The sequence below is a fragment of the Chanodichthys erythropterus genome, chromosome 6 (genome assembly GCF_024489055.1).
Source record: "Chanodichthys erythropterus isolate Z2021 chromosome 6, ASM2448905v1, whole genome shotgun sequence".
Taxonomy (NCBI): domain Eukaryota; kingdom Metazoa; phylum Chordata; class Actinopteri; order Cypriniformes; family Xenocyprididae; genus Chanodichthys; species Chanodichthys erythropterus.
In genome coordinates this window covers 1,082,501-1,100,000 of record NC_090226.1, presented here as the reverse complement: position 1 = coordinate 1,100,000, position 17,500 = coordinate 1,082,501, and the positions used below count along the sequence as shown (strand labels likewise).

General features: G+C 32.1%; 1 protein-coding gene across 1 annotated transcript in view; it reads left to right on the top strand.

Moving 5' to 3' along the window:
* The window catches only part of gli2b (GLI family zinc finger 2b), a 100,181-nt gene that overhangs the window by 9,586 nt on the left and 73,095 nt on the right, over positions 1–17,500 (top strand). Inside the window, exon 2 of the mRNA XM_067387038.1 lies at positions 7,851–7,976. Within this exon, the coding sequence (XP_067243139.1) occupies positions 7,862–7,976 (115 nt within the window). The 5' untranslated portion in view covers positions 7,851–7,861. The remainder of the gene's footprint in view (positions 1–7,850; positions 7,977–17,500) is intronic.

Below are 17,500 nucleotides of genomic sequence, written 5' to 3'. Positions count from 1 at the left end.
AAAAACATCATAATACTTATTTTAACGGTAAAAGATTGTAAAACTGTGATAATTGGTTAACGGTAAGTTCCCTTCCTATGTACAGTGAAAAATCAAATGGGACATTTCATGTAATTTTACAGTAAAAGATTGTTAAATGTAGTTTTTGATTGATGGTTTTTCATTGAAATAATCCTTGATGCTCTTGTCAGTACATTAGAGTGTTTATTGCAGTATTTTGTTATGAAGATGATGTTTTGTGCGCATTTATTTCAGCATGTGGAAAGTCAATTCAGACGCGACACCAGCATAAAACGTGCGATCCTGAGGCAGTTTTGATAACAAACAGCTGAATTTCCTCCTGATTTATGGTCCATTTTCACACAGGAAATGACCCGCGACACACGTTCCCTCACCAGAACAGCTGCCCACCTGTGAACGAGAGAACGATGGTCACGTGACCTCATCTGAAGCACGTTTGACACATTGAGCTCTTTTTAAATAAGCGCTGAAGAAGATGTTTGTTGGTGTGGTTTCGCTGAAGCTCCAGAGCTGGAATGAGCTGTTAAAACCAACACGCCATTGATCTGAGAACAATGAGGTCTTGAGGGGAATGTAAAGTTCAGTTGTTGTTGCTCTGCTCAATTATCTCTGCCTAAAGCCTCTATTGTGGCTCTGATGGGCTGTTTGTGTTCCTGAAGACTCGGAAGGCTCAGGGACGGAGATAAGGATTATTTGCTCGGTGAGATCCAGGAGCTTGTTAGAGATGTAAATGATGATTGTTGGCGTTAGAATAGCTCATTAACATTTCTTAAAGGCTCATTGTATTTGAACAGCAGGAGGATGATGGAGAGCTGAGTGAAGTGACTGATGAGGATCAGCAAGATCTCAGTCTTCATTTATTTGCTCTGAAATGTTTCGTGCAGAGAGAAACAGGTTATATAATATATATATATCATTTCTTTACATGTATAAAGAATTTCCAGCATTTAAATATCAAATATAATTACATTATATAATTATTTTATATTAATTATATTTAATATTAATATAATGGAAATCATTACTTTATTTTTTATTAAGATTTAATATGAATGATATAATTATTCATTCTATCGTTCTATCAACCATCAATCCATTTATCTTTCTATCATCCATCCATCCATCTATCATCCATCCATCATTCTATCATTCCATCCATCATCTAACATTTCATCCATCTATCATCCATCCATCCATTTATCTTTCTATCATCCATCCATCCATCCATCCATTTATCGTTCTATCATCCATCCATCCATCCATCCATCTATCCATTTATCATTATATCATCCATCCATCATTCTATCATTCCATCCATCATCTAACATTTCATCCATCTATCATCCATCCATCCATTTATCTTTCTATCATCCATCCATTTATCGTTCTATCATCCATCCATCCATCCATCCATCTATCCATTTATCATTATATCATCCATCCATCATTCTATCATTCCATCCATCATCTAACATTTCATCCATCTATCATCCATCCATCCATTTATCTTTCTATCATCCATCCATTTATCGTTCTATCATCCATCCATCCATCCATCCATCTATCCATTTATCATTATATCATCCATCCATCATTCTATCATTCCATCCATCATCTAACATTTCATCCATCTATCATCCATCCATCCATTTATCTTTCTATCATCCATCCATTTATCGTTCTATCATCCATCCATCCATCCATCCATCTATCCATTTATCATTATATCATCCATCCATCATTCTATCATTCCATCCATCATCTAACATTTCATCCATCTATCATCCATCCATCCATTTATCTTTCTATCATCCATCCATTTATCGTTCTATCATCCATCCATCCATCCATCCATCTATCCATTTATCATTATATCATCCATCCATCTATCATCCATCCATCATTCTATCATTCCATCCATCATCTAACATTTCATCCATCTATCATCCATCCATCCATCCATGATTGTTTGAATCATAGAGTCAGAGTTGTGAGTCGATTGCAGGCTCTGGTAGACTTCAGCTGAAGTGAATGAACAGTGAAATCACTTTTGTTTCTGGTAAATTCCCACCAACGTTTAAAGCGATAATCCTTAGATCAGCGACGTTCTCACTTACCGTCATCGACTAAATAAAAGCTTTTAACCGCACGTCTAGTGAGAGACAGACACCGGGCCATTGAGAGCGCTGATCTCAGGTCAGACCGCAGCCGTGTGAACGACCGGTGGCCGTAATTAACGAGGTGGGCTTGTAAAGCCGGAGATCTTTTTCCCGACTGATCCGTCGTAATGAGCTCTGGGATGCCGCGGGGTCTCTGGTCTTGAATGGCACAATGTCTTTGCCCAGGATTCTCGGAGAAAAGCCCCTCACACCTGTTAGAGGCCTTCAAAGAGAGCCATCAGCCATCAGCTCGTAAAGAGCACACACGGCCGTCCGTCAGGCGCTTTCAGGAGCCGCAGAATCCAGTCATTTAAAAGCTGCGGCTCCGACCGGACTGAGCTGAAGAGCAGACGCTGGAGTTTATGGATGGGTCTGTTTTATGCTCATTTACACAAAATTAAATATTAATTTTCAAACAAAAAGTCTGAATTTATTTCGAGAGTGAAAAGTGACAGCTTTCATGACCTGTCATATATTAGCTGCTGTTATGTGTTGTGAAATCGAACAGAAACGCTTGAGCTGAACTGATTCAGTGAAATGAGATTTGGCAGGGTTTGCCTGTTCTGGATCATTTTCCAGTTTTCATTTGTCGCATGTGTATTTCAAAATGTGCAGCCAATTTGAAATTCTACATTACTTATGTATTCACTGGTACAATTTAATGTATTTTCCAAGAATGGTTCGCCATACTTCATTTCCACATGTAAAGTGAAAATAGGCCCAGTCATGCAGTTTAATCCTAAAGTGTATGTATATATAACACTAACCCATATATATATATATATATATTATTTTTTAATAGTATTAATTTTTTTTTAATAGCAAATTTTTGTAAAAAAAAAAAAATATATACTATAAAAAAAATATATATATAATTAAAAAATTGTAATAGTAAATAAAAAAAATTATATTTAATAGTATTTTTAATCAAATGTGATTAAAAATACTATTAAATATTATTTTAATTATTAATATATAATATGAATAATTGATTATATTTAATATTTTTAATTTATTTAAATTTATTAAAATATTAAATATAATTTGTAGTAATAATTTCCATAAGTATAGTGAAAATAGTCCCCGTCATGCATGATCCTTAAAAAAAAAAATTAATAATAATAATAATAATAATAATAAAAAAAAAGATATATATATATATATATATATATATATATATATATATATATATATATATATATATATATATATATATATATATATATAAATTTTTTTTAATACTATTACATTTTTTAGTATTACATTTTTGTAAAAAATAATGTATACTATAAAAAATATATATATATATAAAATAAAATTTTTTAATAGTAAATTTAAAAATATATATATTTAATAGTAGTACATTTTTGTAAAAAATAATGTATACTATAAAATATATATATATATATATATATAATAACATTTTTAATAGTAAATTTAAAAATATATATATTTAATAGTATTTGTAATCAAATATGATTAAAAATACTATTAAATATTATTTAATTATTAACATATAATATGAATAATTGATTATATTTAATATTTTAAATTAATTTAAATTTATTAAAATATTAAATATAATTTGTAGTAATAATTTCCATAAGTAAAGTGAAAATAGGCCCCGTCATGCATGATCTTTAAAAATAATAATAATAATAATAATATAAATAATTATAAAATAAAATAAAATAATAAAATAAAAAAAAAAAAAAAAAAAAAAAAAAAAAAATATATATATATATATATATATATATATGTATATATATAAATATTATTAAAAATACTATTAAATAGTATTTAATTATTAAAATATAATATAAATAATTGATTATATTTAATTATATTAAAATATTAAATATAATTTGTAGTAATAATTATTATATAATAAATATATTATTATTATTATTTGAATATAATTTCACTCTCATAATAAAGTGGATTTTTCTGTAAGATTTCTCTTTCCATAAAAACAGAAAATGTTGCGTAAAAAAGCTTAATAAATCACTAATCAGAATAGATCAGAAAGCCACTTTCATTGTGACGGAAAAGAGCAGCTCCTTTTGCATGGTATGAAAAAAATTATTAAATAAGTATATCATATTTATGATCCTAAAATTAGTCCTTAAGCACTATTATTCTGAAGTGAACAGACTGAAATTGAAGTTGTTATGCACTGATAGCAGCTCTCAAACCTCTCTTCTCTAAAAATCACTGTCCACTTTCGTCGTAACTTTTCATTTTGTGTTTCCTGGAGGACGGGGTCAGAGCGATGCGAGGGGCGAGTGAAGCGCTCGTCGGTCTCGTGACTGAAGCTGATTAAAAACTCCGTCAGGAACAGCGAGAGTGCCTGTTGTTTGCGTTTGCTTTCGTGACCATCTGTCTGTTTGGTCTTTGACACCCGTATTATCCCGTCATACTGGTCCTGCCGTGAACACGCGGCTCCCAACTCCGCAGGGGCGTCTGAGAGCCGGGCCGGGAACGCTCTTTGACCCGCGCCGTCCCACCCTGACATCTCCAATGCTCTTCACGTTCAGAAAGGTGTTTGTCTTTCACTTATTTCACTCGGACTGCAAGGACAAACACACGACTTGTGTTTGGAAACCTCGAGTGTGAAGAACTGAAAGAAAACGGCATAATATAATATTTTTTAATTTTTAATTTTATTTTATTTTTTATAATTTATTTTGTTTGTAACTTTTTATTTTATTTTTGTTTTAATTTTTTTATATTTAATTTTATATTTTCATCTTTATATTTCATTTTTTTTATATATTATATTTATTTATTTATTTTTATTTTATTTTTTTGCTTTGCCATATTGATACATCTTCACACTCATGCTGAGTGATATGATGGTTTATAGATGTAAATAATTGTAGAAATGTTTGCATACTGGTCAAAAATACAGTAAAAATTGTGAAATATTATTACAATGTAAAATAACAGTTTGTTATGTGAATATATTGAAAAATATAATTTATTCCAGTGATCAAATCTGAATTTTCAGCATCATTACTCCAGCCTTCAGTGTCACATGATCCTTCAGAAATCATTCTGATATGATGATTTGATGCTCAAGAAACATTTATGATTATTATCAATGTTGAAAACAGTCATATTTTTGTGGAAACCGTGATGCATTTAATTTTTCATGATTCTTTGATGAATATAACGTAAAAAAAAAAGAAAAAAAAAAGCATTTGTTTGAAATTTAAATTTTCTGTAACAAATTAAAAGTCTTTTCTGTCACCTTTAATCAGTTTAATGCATCCTTGTAATATTTAAAACATTTATATACTGTCCCCAAACTTTTGAACACTGTATGTTTAAATATTTAATTGTTATTTATAATATATTTATTTATATATAGTTTAAAAAATGTACAAAAAATAATACGTTTAGAATTGGTACGATTTTTAATGTTTTGAAAGAGTTTCTTCTGCTCACCAAGGCTGCATTTATTTGATCAAAAATACAGTAAAAATTTTGAAATATTATTACAATTTAAAACAATTGTTTTCTATGTGAATATATGGTAAAATATAATTTATTTCTGTGATCAAAGCTGAATTTTCAGCATCATTACTCCAGTCTTCAGTGTCACATGATCCTTCAGAAATCATTCTAATATGATGAATAGAATATAAAATGACTCATAATGTGATGTAAGATTTTGGCCATACCGTCATTTTAAAATTGACTGCCAACATTTGGAATATTTTGATTCTCCAGCAGGGCCGATTGAAAAGACTGATGCTGTTATTTCAATGCAGGACAAATGTAAAGGTGAATGTAGGGTCACAATAACAGCTTATGGGATTTATGGAGCGTTTTTGTCATCCTGACTGGTTTTGGCTGCGATACGCCCTGATATGTGGGCCTGTAAAATTTGCAGCCTTGAAAAATATGAGGGAATGATGATGACGTCAGCTGGAAGATGTTTTTAAGTCAATGCATGCACTGCATAAGAGCGGGAACACGCATTAGGATTTCTTGTGTTTGAGTTTCTCTGAACGGTGATGGATGGTGCCAGTGGCCGTATAGGGGGCATCTCTGTTGGCGAAGGAAAGCGGAAACAGATGTCATCCAGGCTCACAAGTGTGTTCCTCCTTTAATCGGCTTACCTTGACTTAAAAAAAGAGAGAAAAGAGACGGTTGAGTGACTAAACAAATCTGCTTCTGCTCACTCAGGCCATTTCAATAAAGCAACAGATTCCTCCTTATAATCAGGCTTTTCATGAACGTTTGGTCAGTTGGACGCAGATTTATTTATTAGTTGTCATTTTGACCATATTTAATACTTCTAGCTACCTTAAGTTGACTTTTTGTCAACAGCTTAAGTGTACATACAGGCCTATAGAATGGTGCGTAAATCAAATTCATAAGGAAAGAATTCTGTAAATAATAAATCAGTTCCATTAGCGGATTCCAAGTGATCAGTCCATTTAAACGCATCGCAAGTGTTCGGCCAGTAGTGGGCGCTTGTGTAGCGTATGCAATGACGCACATCCGAGTGAATGAGACGGAGGAAGTTAGCGAGGGAAGGGCATAAAAATGGGACTTAAACACAGCCTTGGTTCTGCTGTGCCTCAATAGTTCATCTGGTTAACCTAAAATATAAGTCAAGAATGTATTTTATTTATTTATTTTTTATTTGATTTCATTTCATTTGCACATGTTATATATATATATATATATATATATATATATATATATATATATATATATATATATATATAATATATATATTATTTTTTATTATTTTTTATTTTTTAAGTATTTGTTATTTTATTTCAATTTTATATATTTGTGTTTTTATATTTATTTATTATAATTTTTTTTAGATTTTCATTTTGTATTTATTTTTTTATTCCATGTTTTATATTTTATTAGATATTTATTCGATTTTTATAGATTTTAATCAGATTTTTATATTAGACTATTTTGTGTTTTTATAAATATATATTAATATTATTTCTTAATATTTGATATTTTAGTTTTTACATATTGTTAAATGTTATTTTATTTAATTTATATTTGTTTAGATGTGTATATTTTATTTCATTTTTAATTGTTTTATATTTTATTCCATGTTTTATATTTTATTAGATTTTTATATTTTATTATTTTGTATTTTTATAAATATATATTAATATTATTTCTTATTATTTGATCTTTTTATTTTTTACATATTGCTAAATGTTATTTAATTTATATTTGTTTTATTTGTTTAGATGTGTACATTGTATTTCATTTTTTAGATACATTTATTTTATTTTTCATATTTTGTCATTTTTTAGATTTTTATATTTTATTATTTTGTGTTTTTAAAAATATATATTAATATTATTTCTTATTATTTGATATTTTATTTTTTACATATTTATAAATGTATTTTATATATATATATATATATATATATATATATATATATATATATATATATATATATATATATATATATATATATATATATATGTTTAGATGTGTATATTTTATTTAATTTTTAGATTCATTTTTATTGTATTTTTTAGATTGTCTTTTTTTATTATTTGATTTTCATATTGTATAAATGTTTTATTATATTTTCATATTTTATTTTGATTTTCATTCGTTTGCTTTGCCATATTAATACGTCTTCATGAATATTTGCTCTGTCTCTCACAGAATTGTTCAGAATGGAGGCCAGTGTGCCCAGCGCCGCAGAGAAGAAGGACTGTAAGACGTCCGCTCTGGATGGAAACGGCTTCAGCGAGCTGCCCAAAAAACCTTCCCCATCATCCCTGGCCAGAGGTACGAACCTGTCCGGTCCTTCCCAGCTCGATTTCACTTCCTGCTACCTTCCAGGTCATCTGAACGGGATAGTTATTAGCTCTCAAATCTCATTCATACATGCACATATTCAGATTTTGCACCAGTTGTTTGTGCATGTCACATGACGTGACACAAATGAGATTTAAGAGAGTTAATTCACATCATTTCTTGCTTTTGCATGAGGTTTAATGCGAGACACGTGAAGTTTTGAGTCTTTCTCAGGTTATTTATCACACCAGCCGAGAGCTTAAAGACTGAGGAAAAGAATATGCCCATGAAATATACATTTCAAAGATAAAATGCGGCGCTCGCGGTGCCGGTCGTCCCTGATAAGCCGGGCCAAAAGCCCCCCAAGAGTCAAAGGTGAGGCTCCATCAGGCCTGATATGAATCCTAATATCACGTTCCACCAGCGGCCTTCATTAATACCAAGTGACCGGCGCGTACACGAGTCTTACACGCGCGATCAGGAGCGCTGCAGGCGTCCTGACACGTACTCACGGCTGATTGGACGAACGGAGCATCTATTCTACAGGGCTTTTTAGCGCTCTGTTTGCTCTGAGATTAATCAGAAGTTACACACACACACACACACACACGGATGGACAGATAGAAAAAGAGCGAGCATGTTTAAAACATGTCTTTAGGAGACCGATAAAAGCGGTGAATAATGAGGCCGAAAGACCTTGTTCTTACCTCCAGAGTATAAGTGTTATGAATTAGTTAAAATGGCAGCCGCGGACGACACGCTCCTTCAGAGAGCGGCAAAGCTGCCACCTTTGAAATGGAAATACCTCTTGTGATTTTTGTGTGGGTTTTTTCACAGATTGATGAAGGAATTTGGTGGCCTGCCATTGTAAAGAAAGAAAATCCATGATTTGTTGAAGAAAGGAAGGGGAAAATAGGCCACACAGTGGCATCAAGTCAGTTGAATGGCATAATTTATAGAGTGTGATTTTCACTGGTACATGATTAATAGGATTCGTTTTTAACTTTAATGGCGGAGATTGAAGTGAAAGTAGAATTTGAGATCATCTTCAACTTTGTTTGATTGAACTAAGAAGTTTTGTTGATGGTGTCAGATGGGAATTTTATTGCTCTTTGATTCTGATTTGTTGACGACCAGCTTACATCTTCTTTAAAAAAAAGTGACCCATATCTAATACTATAATAATATTATTTCTTATTATTTGATAACCTGCTTAACCTAAAATATGATCTTTATTTGTTATTTGTTCATTTATTTTATTTTTTTTATTTTATTTGCATGTGTTTTTAGTATATATATATTTGTTTTTATTAGATTTTCATTTTGTTTTATTGTTTTATATTTTATTTTTTATATATTTTCATATTTTATTTGATTTTTTTACATTTTCATATTTATTAGATTTTTATATTTTATTATTTTGTATGTGTTTTTATATATATTAATATTTATTATTATTTTATAACCTGGTTAACGTAAAATACAAGTCAATATTTTTTATTTTATTTTATTTGCATGTGTTTTTAACATATATATTATTTTTTATATATTTTTAAATGTTATTTTATTAATTTTTTTATATATTTGTTTTATTTTACATTTTTAGATTTTATTTAATTTTTTTTTAGATTTTAATTTTTTATTTTATTTCTTGTATTTTATTTTACTTTTTACATTTTCATATTTATTAGATTTTTATATTTTATTATTTTGTATGTGTTTTTATATATATTAATATTTATTATTATTTTATAACCTGGTTAACGTAAAATACAAGTCAATATTTTTTATTTTATTTTATTTGCATGTTTTTTAACATATATATTATTTTTTATATATTTTTAAATGTTATTTTATTTAATTTTGTTATATATTTGTTTTATTTTACATTTTTAGATTTTATTTAATTTTTTTAGATTTTCATTTTGTATTTTATTTCTTATATTTTATTTTACTTTTTACATTTTCATATTTATTAGATTTTTATATTTTATTATTTTGTATGTGTTTTTACATATATTAATATTATTTATTATTATTTGATAACCTGGTTAACCTAAAATACAAGTCAAAAATGTGATTTTTATTTTAGTCTCGAGCACAAATTGAGACTTTTGAGAACTTAATTCAGAATTTAGTTAATTCAGAATATTAATGAATACTATAATACCAAAAAAGAACACTAGCCTCGACTTTTTCTTTACTGTCAAGACATGTAATTGGTCTTTAAGTCCATTTAATCTCTTCACTGTTTACGAGAACCAACTCTTTTGTTACTTTGATTATATACCACGGTACTGAAAGCTGGTATTGTTCTCAGATCTGTTCTGGACGTTTCCTCTCTCAAACTTTCACAAGCTCAGTGTCTGCTCTGGGGTCTGTCCAGAGAGGAAAGAGCATGAGAGCCGAAGAGAGCGAGTGTGTTTAAAACAGTGATAAAAGTTGTCTGTAATGAGGCCGAAAGAGCTTGTTCTTACCTCCAGAGTATAAGTGTTATGAATTAGTTAAAGGACGGACGGCGACGCTAAGATGTTGGTCGAGCGCCACTTTTGAAATGGTGATTTTAGTTGCTGATTAATGAAAGACTTTGGTGGCCTGCCATTATTTAAAGTGGTCATTAATTGTGAATCAAAGAATGGCATGAAATTGGGACATTTGTGATGGAAATGTTTGTTTCTGGTGTCGAATGAATATTGAGCGCGGCTAACAGGTAGCTCTGATTTGAGCTTAAAACGTACGTTTCTTAAGCAGACAAACACTGCAAATGCTTCAAAACCACATTTAAAGGGCCAGATTCACCAGAAAGACCAGAAGTGTTTTGATCGGTAGATCCGGACCAAACCGCCATAAACCAGGGTTTGCATGTGTCTTTATTTGGATCAGAATTACTCTCCGAACTTTAAATAAACACAGACCAGTTTAATGGGCGTACAGTCGCTCTCGTTCAGGAAAGAGCCTCAGCTGTTTGCTAGCGCTCCGCGACAGAGCAATTACTTATCGCTTTAATCCGGTTTATTATCCCGGCCCGCAGACTCTGATAAGTGAATATGCAGGTCCTTGAACCCGGGATCACATTCCCTCGAGCCTGGTGTCGGCCACGTTTAATATACGGGCCCGTTCGGCGGCTTTACGGTCAATGTGGAGTTTACAGCGGGCTGCGGTGCTGTTGTCACCTAAGTCATGCCCACCGCGAAGACGCGGCTATTAAACCACTCTCTGTTTTATTCCCCTGTCCGCCGTTATTTATCCCCAACAGTTTCCTCTCTATCAGAGAACATGGCTAATGCAGACTTTTAATATGTTATTTACACATAAAAAACAAGCTATTTGTGTGAGGAGGGGAAAATAAATGGGCCGCCGCTCCCCTCGGCTCCGTTATATCTGAGTTTAACAATCTGGATTGCTAATAGAACCATTTATCATGAGCGCCGGTCATTTGTTTTATGTTAGGGGCCCGGGGCCCGCTCTCACAGACCTCTATGGAAATGTGACCGCGTATTATGAACCCCAGCGCGAGTCACCTGATTTAAAAGGGAAAACAATGCATGTATTCAATTAAAATGCGACCAGGTGTCCTCGCGCCTCTGCGCTGCGTTTTATTGGACCGTTGTTGTGTGGGAGTTACAAATGCGGTCAGGATTTGAGGGAAAGCTTTACCATGAGGTCCCATTAGTTCATGCATTTGATAACAATAAGCAATGTATGCATTGTTAGGGTTTGTTCACAGTGCATTAACTAAAGTTAACAGATGCATTGAAATATGTATATGTAAATGTGTGTGTGTGTGTGTGTGTGTATAGGACCATTCTACAGAACTGGTGCAAACTGCTGTCCCACAACCAAATAACACATTTAAAGCATTCAAGTTTTAGATGTTTGCTAAGATCCTTCTATTATCTGTTGAATCCTATTGAGGTAAAAGTATCTAAAACTGAAACTTCACCACGTTTCAGTCGTGATTGTTTCGGTAGTGACAAAAGGGAACATATAATCATGTATTTGGGAGAAATAAACAATTTTAGTGCAGTTATGCAAATCATTAGTGTTTTAGTATGCGAGTTAAATTGTGTCATGTGATGTGGTCACTACCAACACATTACTGTCACGACCGAAACTGTGCATCACGACCGAAACATGAGATGATTTGTCAAAAATAAAGTATATTGAATGATCAACTCAGATGTTATTATAGTGTTTGATTCAATGTTTATTCAAACTGATGAATCCTTCACTTTGAAATCAGTTGATAAACTTTATGACTTTTACAAAATATAACAAATTTCATAAATTACACTTGAAATATGGTTAAAATTGTAATTGTTATTGATTTACCTGTGAAAACTGTTTTAAAAAATAACAAAAAATATATTTACAATGCAGATGTAAAGAAAATCTCAATAGGTCAATGTGACTCTTCTGATTAAATTATTTATTATTGTGTTTCGGTAAAGACAAATTTGAGGAGACGAAAAATATTCCAAAAGGGTTAGTTCACCCAAAAATGAAAATTCTGTCATTTTGAGATATTTTTGATGAAATCCAATGGCTCAGTCCATAGCCAGCAATGACATTTCCTCTCTCCAGATCCATTAATGTACTAAAAACATATTTAAATCAGTTCATGTGAGTACAGTGGTTCAATATTAATATTATAAAGTGACGAGAATATTTTTGGTGCGCCAAAAAAACAAAATAACGACTTATTTAGTGATGGCCGATTTCAAAACACTGCTTCAGGAAGATTCGGAGCATTATGAATCTTTTGTGTCGAATCATGATTCAGATCGCGTTTCAAACTGCTGAAATCACGACACATTCGACACAAAAGATTCATAACGCTCCGAAGCTTCCTGAAGCAGTGTTTTGAAATCAGCCATCACTATATAAGTCGTTATTTTGTTTTTTTGGCGCACCAAAAATATTCTCGTCACTTTATAATATTAATATTCAACCACTGTACTCACATGAACTGATTTAAATATGTTTTTAGTACATTAATGGATCTTGAGAGAGGAAATGTCATTGCTCACGCCTCACTGAGCCATCGGATTTCATCAAAAATATCTCAAAATGACAGAATTTTCATTTTTGGTTGAACTAACCCTTTAACTGCACAATTACTGGAAATGTGTACCTTGTGTATTATACAATTTGCATACAAACAAAATATTTTTTTTTCCAAATGTAACTCTGACTTTGCACTAATTCTGTAGAATGGCCCATATATATATATATATATATATAATATTGCACTTATTCTTATAAGTGTTACGGCATTAAAACACGTGCATGACGACCTTGGCAAACGCTGGAGTCCGAATGCGCTTTGCATAGCGCAGCATGTTGCCTTTTGTTAATGCATTCAAATGAAGTATGCATGCATGCATCTTGAAAAATGGCAATAAGGAGCAGCTTTTCTAGTGTTTTATATTCATCTGAATTGCAGATTTCTCTGTGGCATTATTCATTTATTTAATAGCGCAATTATTCTTTTTGCAAACGTGAGATTGCAAAGTTTGGTGCAAAATATTATGCTATATATAGAAAATCAATGTGTTTCTAGTGGAGCTCTGGTTGTAGAGCGGAGCAGCTGAGGTTGGCTCAGAGGCCTGTGGGTAATGACTTGATTAACTGGAATCGGTGACTCACGACATACATCATGGTGAAAGTGAGTTTGTCGCGTTGCGATGTGATTGATGGCCACGCTAAGCGCCGCGGCCGTGTTTTCTGCTGAGTCGGGTCAGTCCTGAGGGAACCGGCAGGCAGAATGCTTAACATCTTTCCAGCCGCGCCACACACACAAACAATACGGGGTCAAACGCAAATACCGTATGCTTAAACGTGTATTTCTGTGCATGCAAACATCACTCGATTGATTTATGGCGACTTGAGCGTGTGATTGAGATAAGGAAGAGGTAAAGAAATTGTAAATTTCTGCTTCGAAATTTCATGTTTAATTCAAAGTGCAACTCTTCGTAATTGAGTGAAAATGGTTCATCTTCTTAAAATGACATCTTTTTGATTAATACAACCGTTTAAAAACACGCCTTATCTGAAATCACGCTCTCCATCGCATCTTACGTTGAAGAGCAGCTGCGTTACTCAGGAGCAGCGGAGAGCGAGGGCTGGCTGGATGTTGCGGGCCGAGTCGTGTAAATAGTTTTTTAAGAGAGGCCGGTTACCGATAAGGACAGTTTCCTTTATCAACTGGATGAAGTGGCTGCGGCGACAGTGAATAATGGACGCCGGCGGGCGGCGGGCCTCACGGTAACTCCTCGCGGCTCGCCGGAGACCCCAGGGGTCAGTGCGCTGGCAGAGAAAAATGTGTCCGAAGCGGCTCCGCGTCCACCTCCGACTGCAAAAGAACGTCCACTAATCTTCCTGAGAAGGGAATTTTCTTTCTTTCTCTTCCTTTCTTCTCTCGTTCATTCTAAATGAGTCTCTCACAGGACGGCTTTACAGGCCTACAGAGGCGCTCTCTCTCTCTCTCTCTCTCTCTCTCTCTCTCTCTCTCTCTCTCTCTCTCTCTCTCTCTCTCTCTCTCTCTCTCTCTGAGCTGAACTGAGTATTAACTGACAGGAGAATTAGACACAGATGTGTGTGTGTGTGTGTTTGTTTGTTTGTTTGTTTGTTTGTTTGTTCAGGTCATTCAGGTTTCTCAAGCCAACATCAGAGTTTGTTTACGAACTTTAGCTTCTAGTTTCAAATTACAATTCAAAGAAATGTTACTCAGCCGATGCATTCTGGGAAATTAAGTGTATTTCCAACATTAGTAAAACATCCATCCATCTTCATCCACATTCTATCTATCTATCTATCTATCTATCTATCTATCTATCTATCTATCTATCTATCTATCTATCTATCTATCTATCTATCTATCTATCTATCTATCGTTTTGTTGTTCTATCTATCTATCTATCTATCTATCTATCTATCTATCTATCTATCTATCTATCTATCTATCGTTTTGTTGTTCTATCTATCTATCTATCTATCTATCTATCTATCTATCTATCTATCTATCTATCTATCATTCTATCTATCTATCTATCTATCTATCTATCTATCTATCTATCTATCATTCTATCTATCTATCTATCTATCTATCTATCTATCTATCTATCTATCTATCTATCTATCTATCTATCTATCTATCTATCTATCGTCATATTGTTCTATCTATCTATCTATCTATCTATCTATCTATCGTTCTATCGCTCATCTATCTATCTATCTATCTATCTATCTATCTATCTATCTATCTATCTATCTATCGTTCTATCGTTCTATCGTTCTACCAATCTATCTATCATTCTATCTCTCTGTCATTCTGTCTATTTATCTATCATTCTATTGTTCTATCGCTCCATCTATCTATCGTTCTATCTATCTATCGTTCTATCGCTCCATCTATCTATCTATCTATCTATCTATATCTATCTATCTATCTATCTATCTATCTATCTATCTATCTATCTATCTATCGTTCTATCGCTCCATCTATCTATCTATCTATCTATCTATCTATCTATCTATCTATCTATCTATCTATCGTTCTATCTATCTATCTATCTATCTATCTATCTATCTATCTATCTATCTATCGCTCCATCTATCTATCTATCTATATCTATCTATCTATCTATCTATCTATCTATCTATCTATCTATCTATCTATATATCTATCGTTCTATCGTTCTATCGTTCTATCTATCTATCTATCTATCTATCGTTCTATCGCTCCATCTATCTATCTATCTATCTATCTATCTATCTATCTATCTATCTATCTATCTATCGTTCTATCGCTCCATCTATCTATCTATCTATATCTATCTATCTATCTATCTATCTATCTATCTATCTATCTATCTATCGTTCTATCGCTCATCTATCTATCTATCTATCTATCTATCTATCTATCTATCTATCTATCTATCTATCGTTCTATCTGTTGCTCTATCGTTCTACCAATCTATCTATCATTCTATCTCTCTGTCATTCTGTCTATTTATCTATCATTCTATCGTTCTATCGCTCCATCTATCTATCGTTCTATCTATCTATCGTTCTATCGCTCCATCTATCTATCTATCTATCTATCTATCTATCTATCGTTCTATCGCTCCATCTATCTATCTATCTATCTATCTATCTATCTATCTATCTATCTATCTATCTATCTATCTATCTATCTATCGTTCTATCGCTCATCTATCTATCTATCTATCTATCTATCTATCTATCTATCTATCTATCTATCTATCTATCTATCTATCTATCTATCTATCTATCTATCTATCTATCTATCTATCTATCGTTCTATCGCTCCATCTATCTATCTATCTATATCTATCTATCTATCTATCTATCTATCTATCTATCTATCTATCTATCTATCTATCGTTCTATCTATCTATCTATCTATCTATCGTTCTATCTATCTATCTATCTATCTATCTATCTATCTATCTATCTATCTATCTATCGTTCTATCGCTCCATCTATCTATCTATCTATATCTATCTATCTATCTATCTATCTATCTATCTATCTATCTATCGTTCTATCGTTCTATCGTTCTATCTATCTATCTATCTATCGTTCTATCGCTCCATCTATCTATCTATCTATCTATCTATCGTTCTATCGCTCCATCTATCTATCTATCTATATCTATCTATCTATCGTTCTATCTATCTATCTATCTATCTATCTATCTATCTATCTATCTATCGTTCTATCGCTCATCTATCTATCTATCTATCTATCTATCTATCTATCTATCTATCTATCTATCTATCTATCGTTCTATCGCTCATCTATCTATCTATCTATCTATCTATCTATCTATCTATCTATCTATCTATCTATCTATCTATCTATCTATCTATCGCTCCATCTATCTATCTATCTATATCTATCTATCTATCTATCTATCTATCTATCTATCTATCTATCTATCTATATATCTATCGTTCTATCGTTCTATCGTTCTATCTATCTATCTATCTATCTATCGTTCTATCGCTCCATCTATCTATCTATCTATCTATCTATCTATCTATCTATCTATCTATCTATCTATCGTTCTATCGCTCCATCTATCTATCTATCTATATCTATCTATCTATCTATCTATCTATCTATCTATCTATCTATCTATCTATCGTTCTATCGCTCATCTATCTATCTATCTATCTATCTATCTATCTATCTATCTATCGTTCTATCTGTTGCTCTATCGTTCTATCTGTTGCTCTATCGTTCTACCAATCTATCTATCATTCTATCTCTCTGTCATTCTGTCTATTTATCTATCATTCTATCGTTCTATCGCTCCATCTATCTATCTTTCTATCTATCTATCGTTCTATCGCTCCATCTATCTATCTATCTATCTATCTATCTATCGTTCTATCGCTCCATCTATCTATCTATCTATCTATCTATCTATCTATCTATCTATCTATCTATCTATCTATCTATCTATCGTTCTATCTATCGTTCTA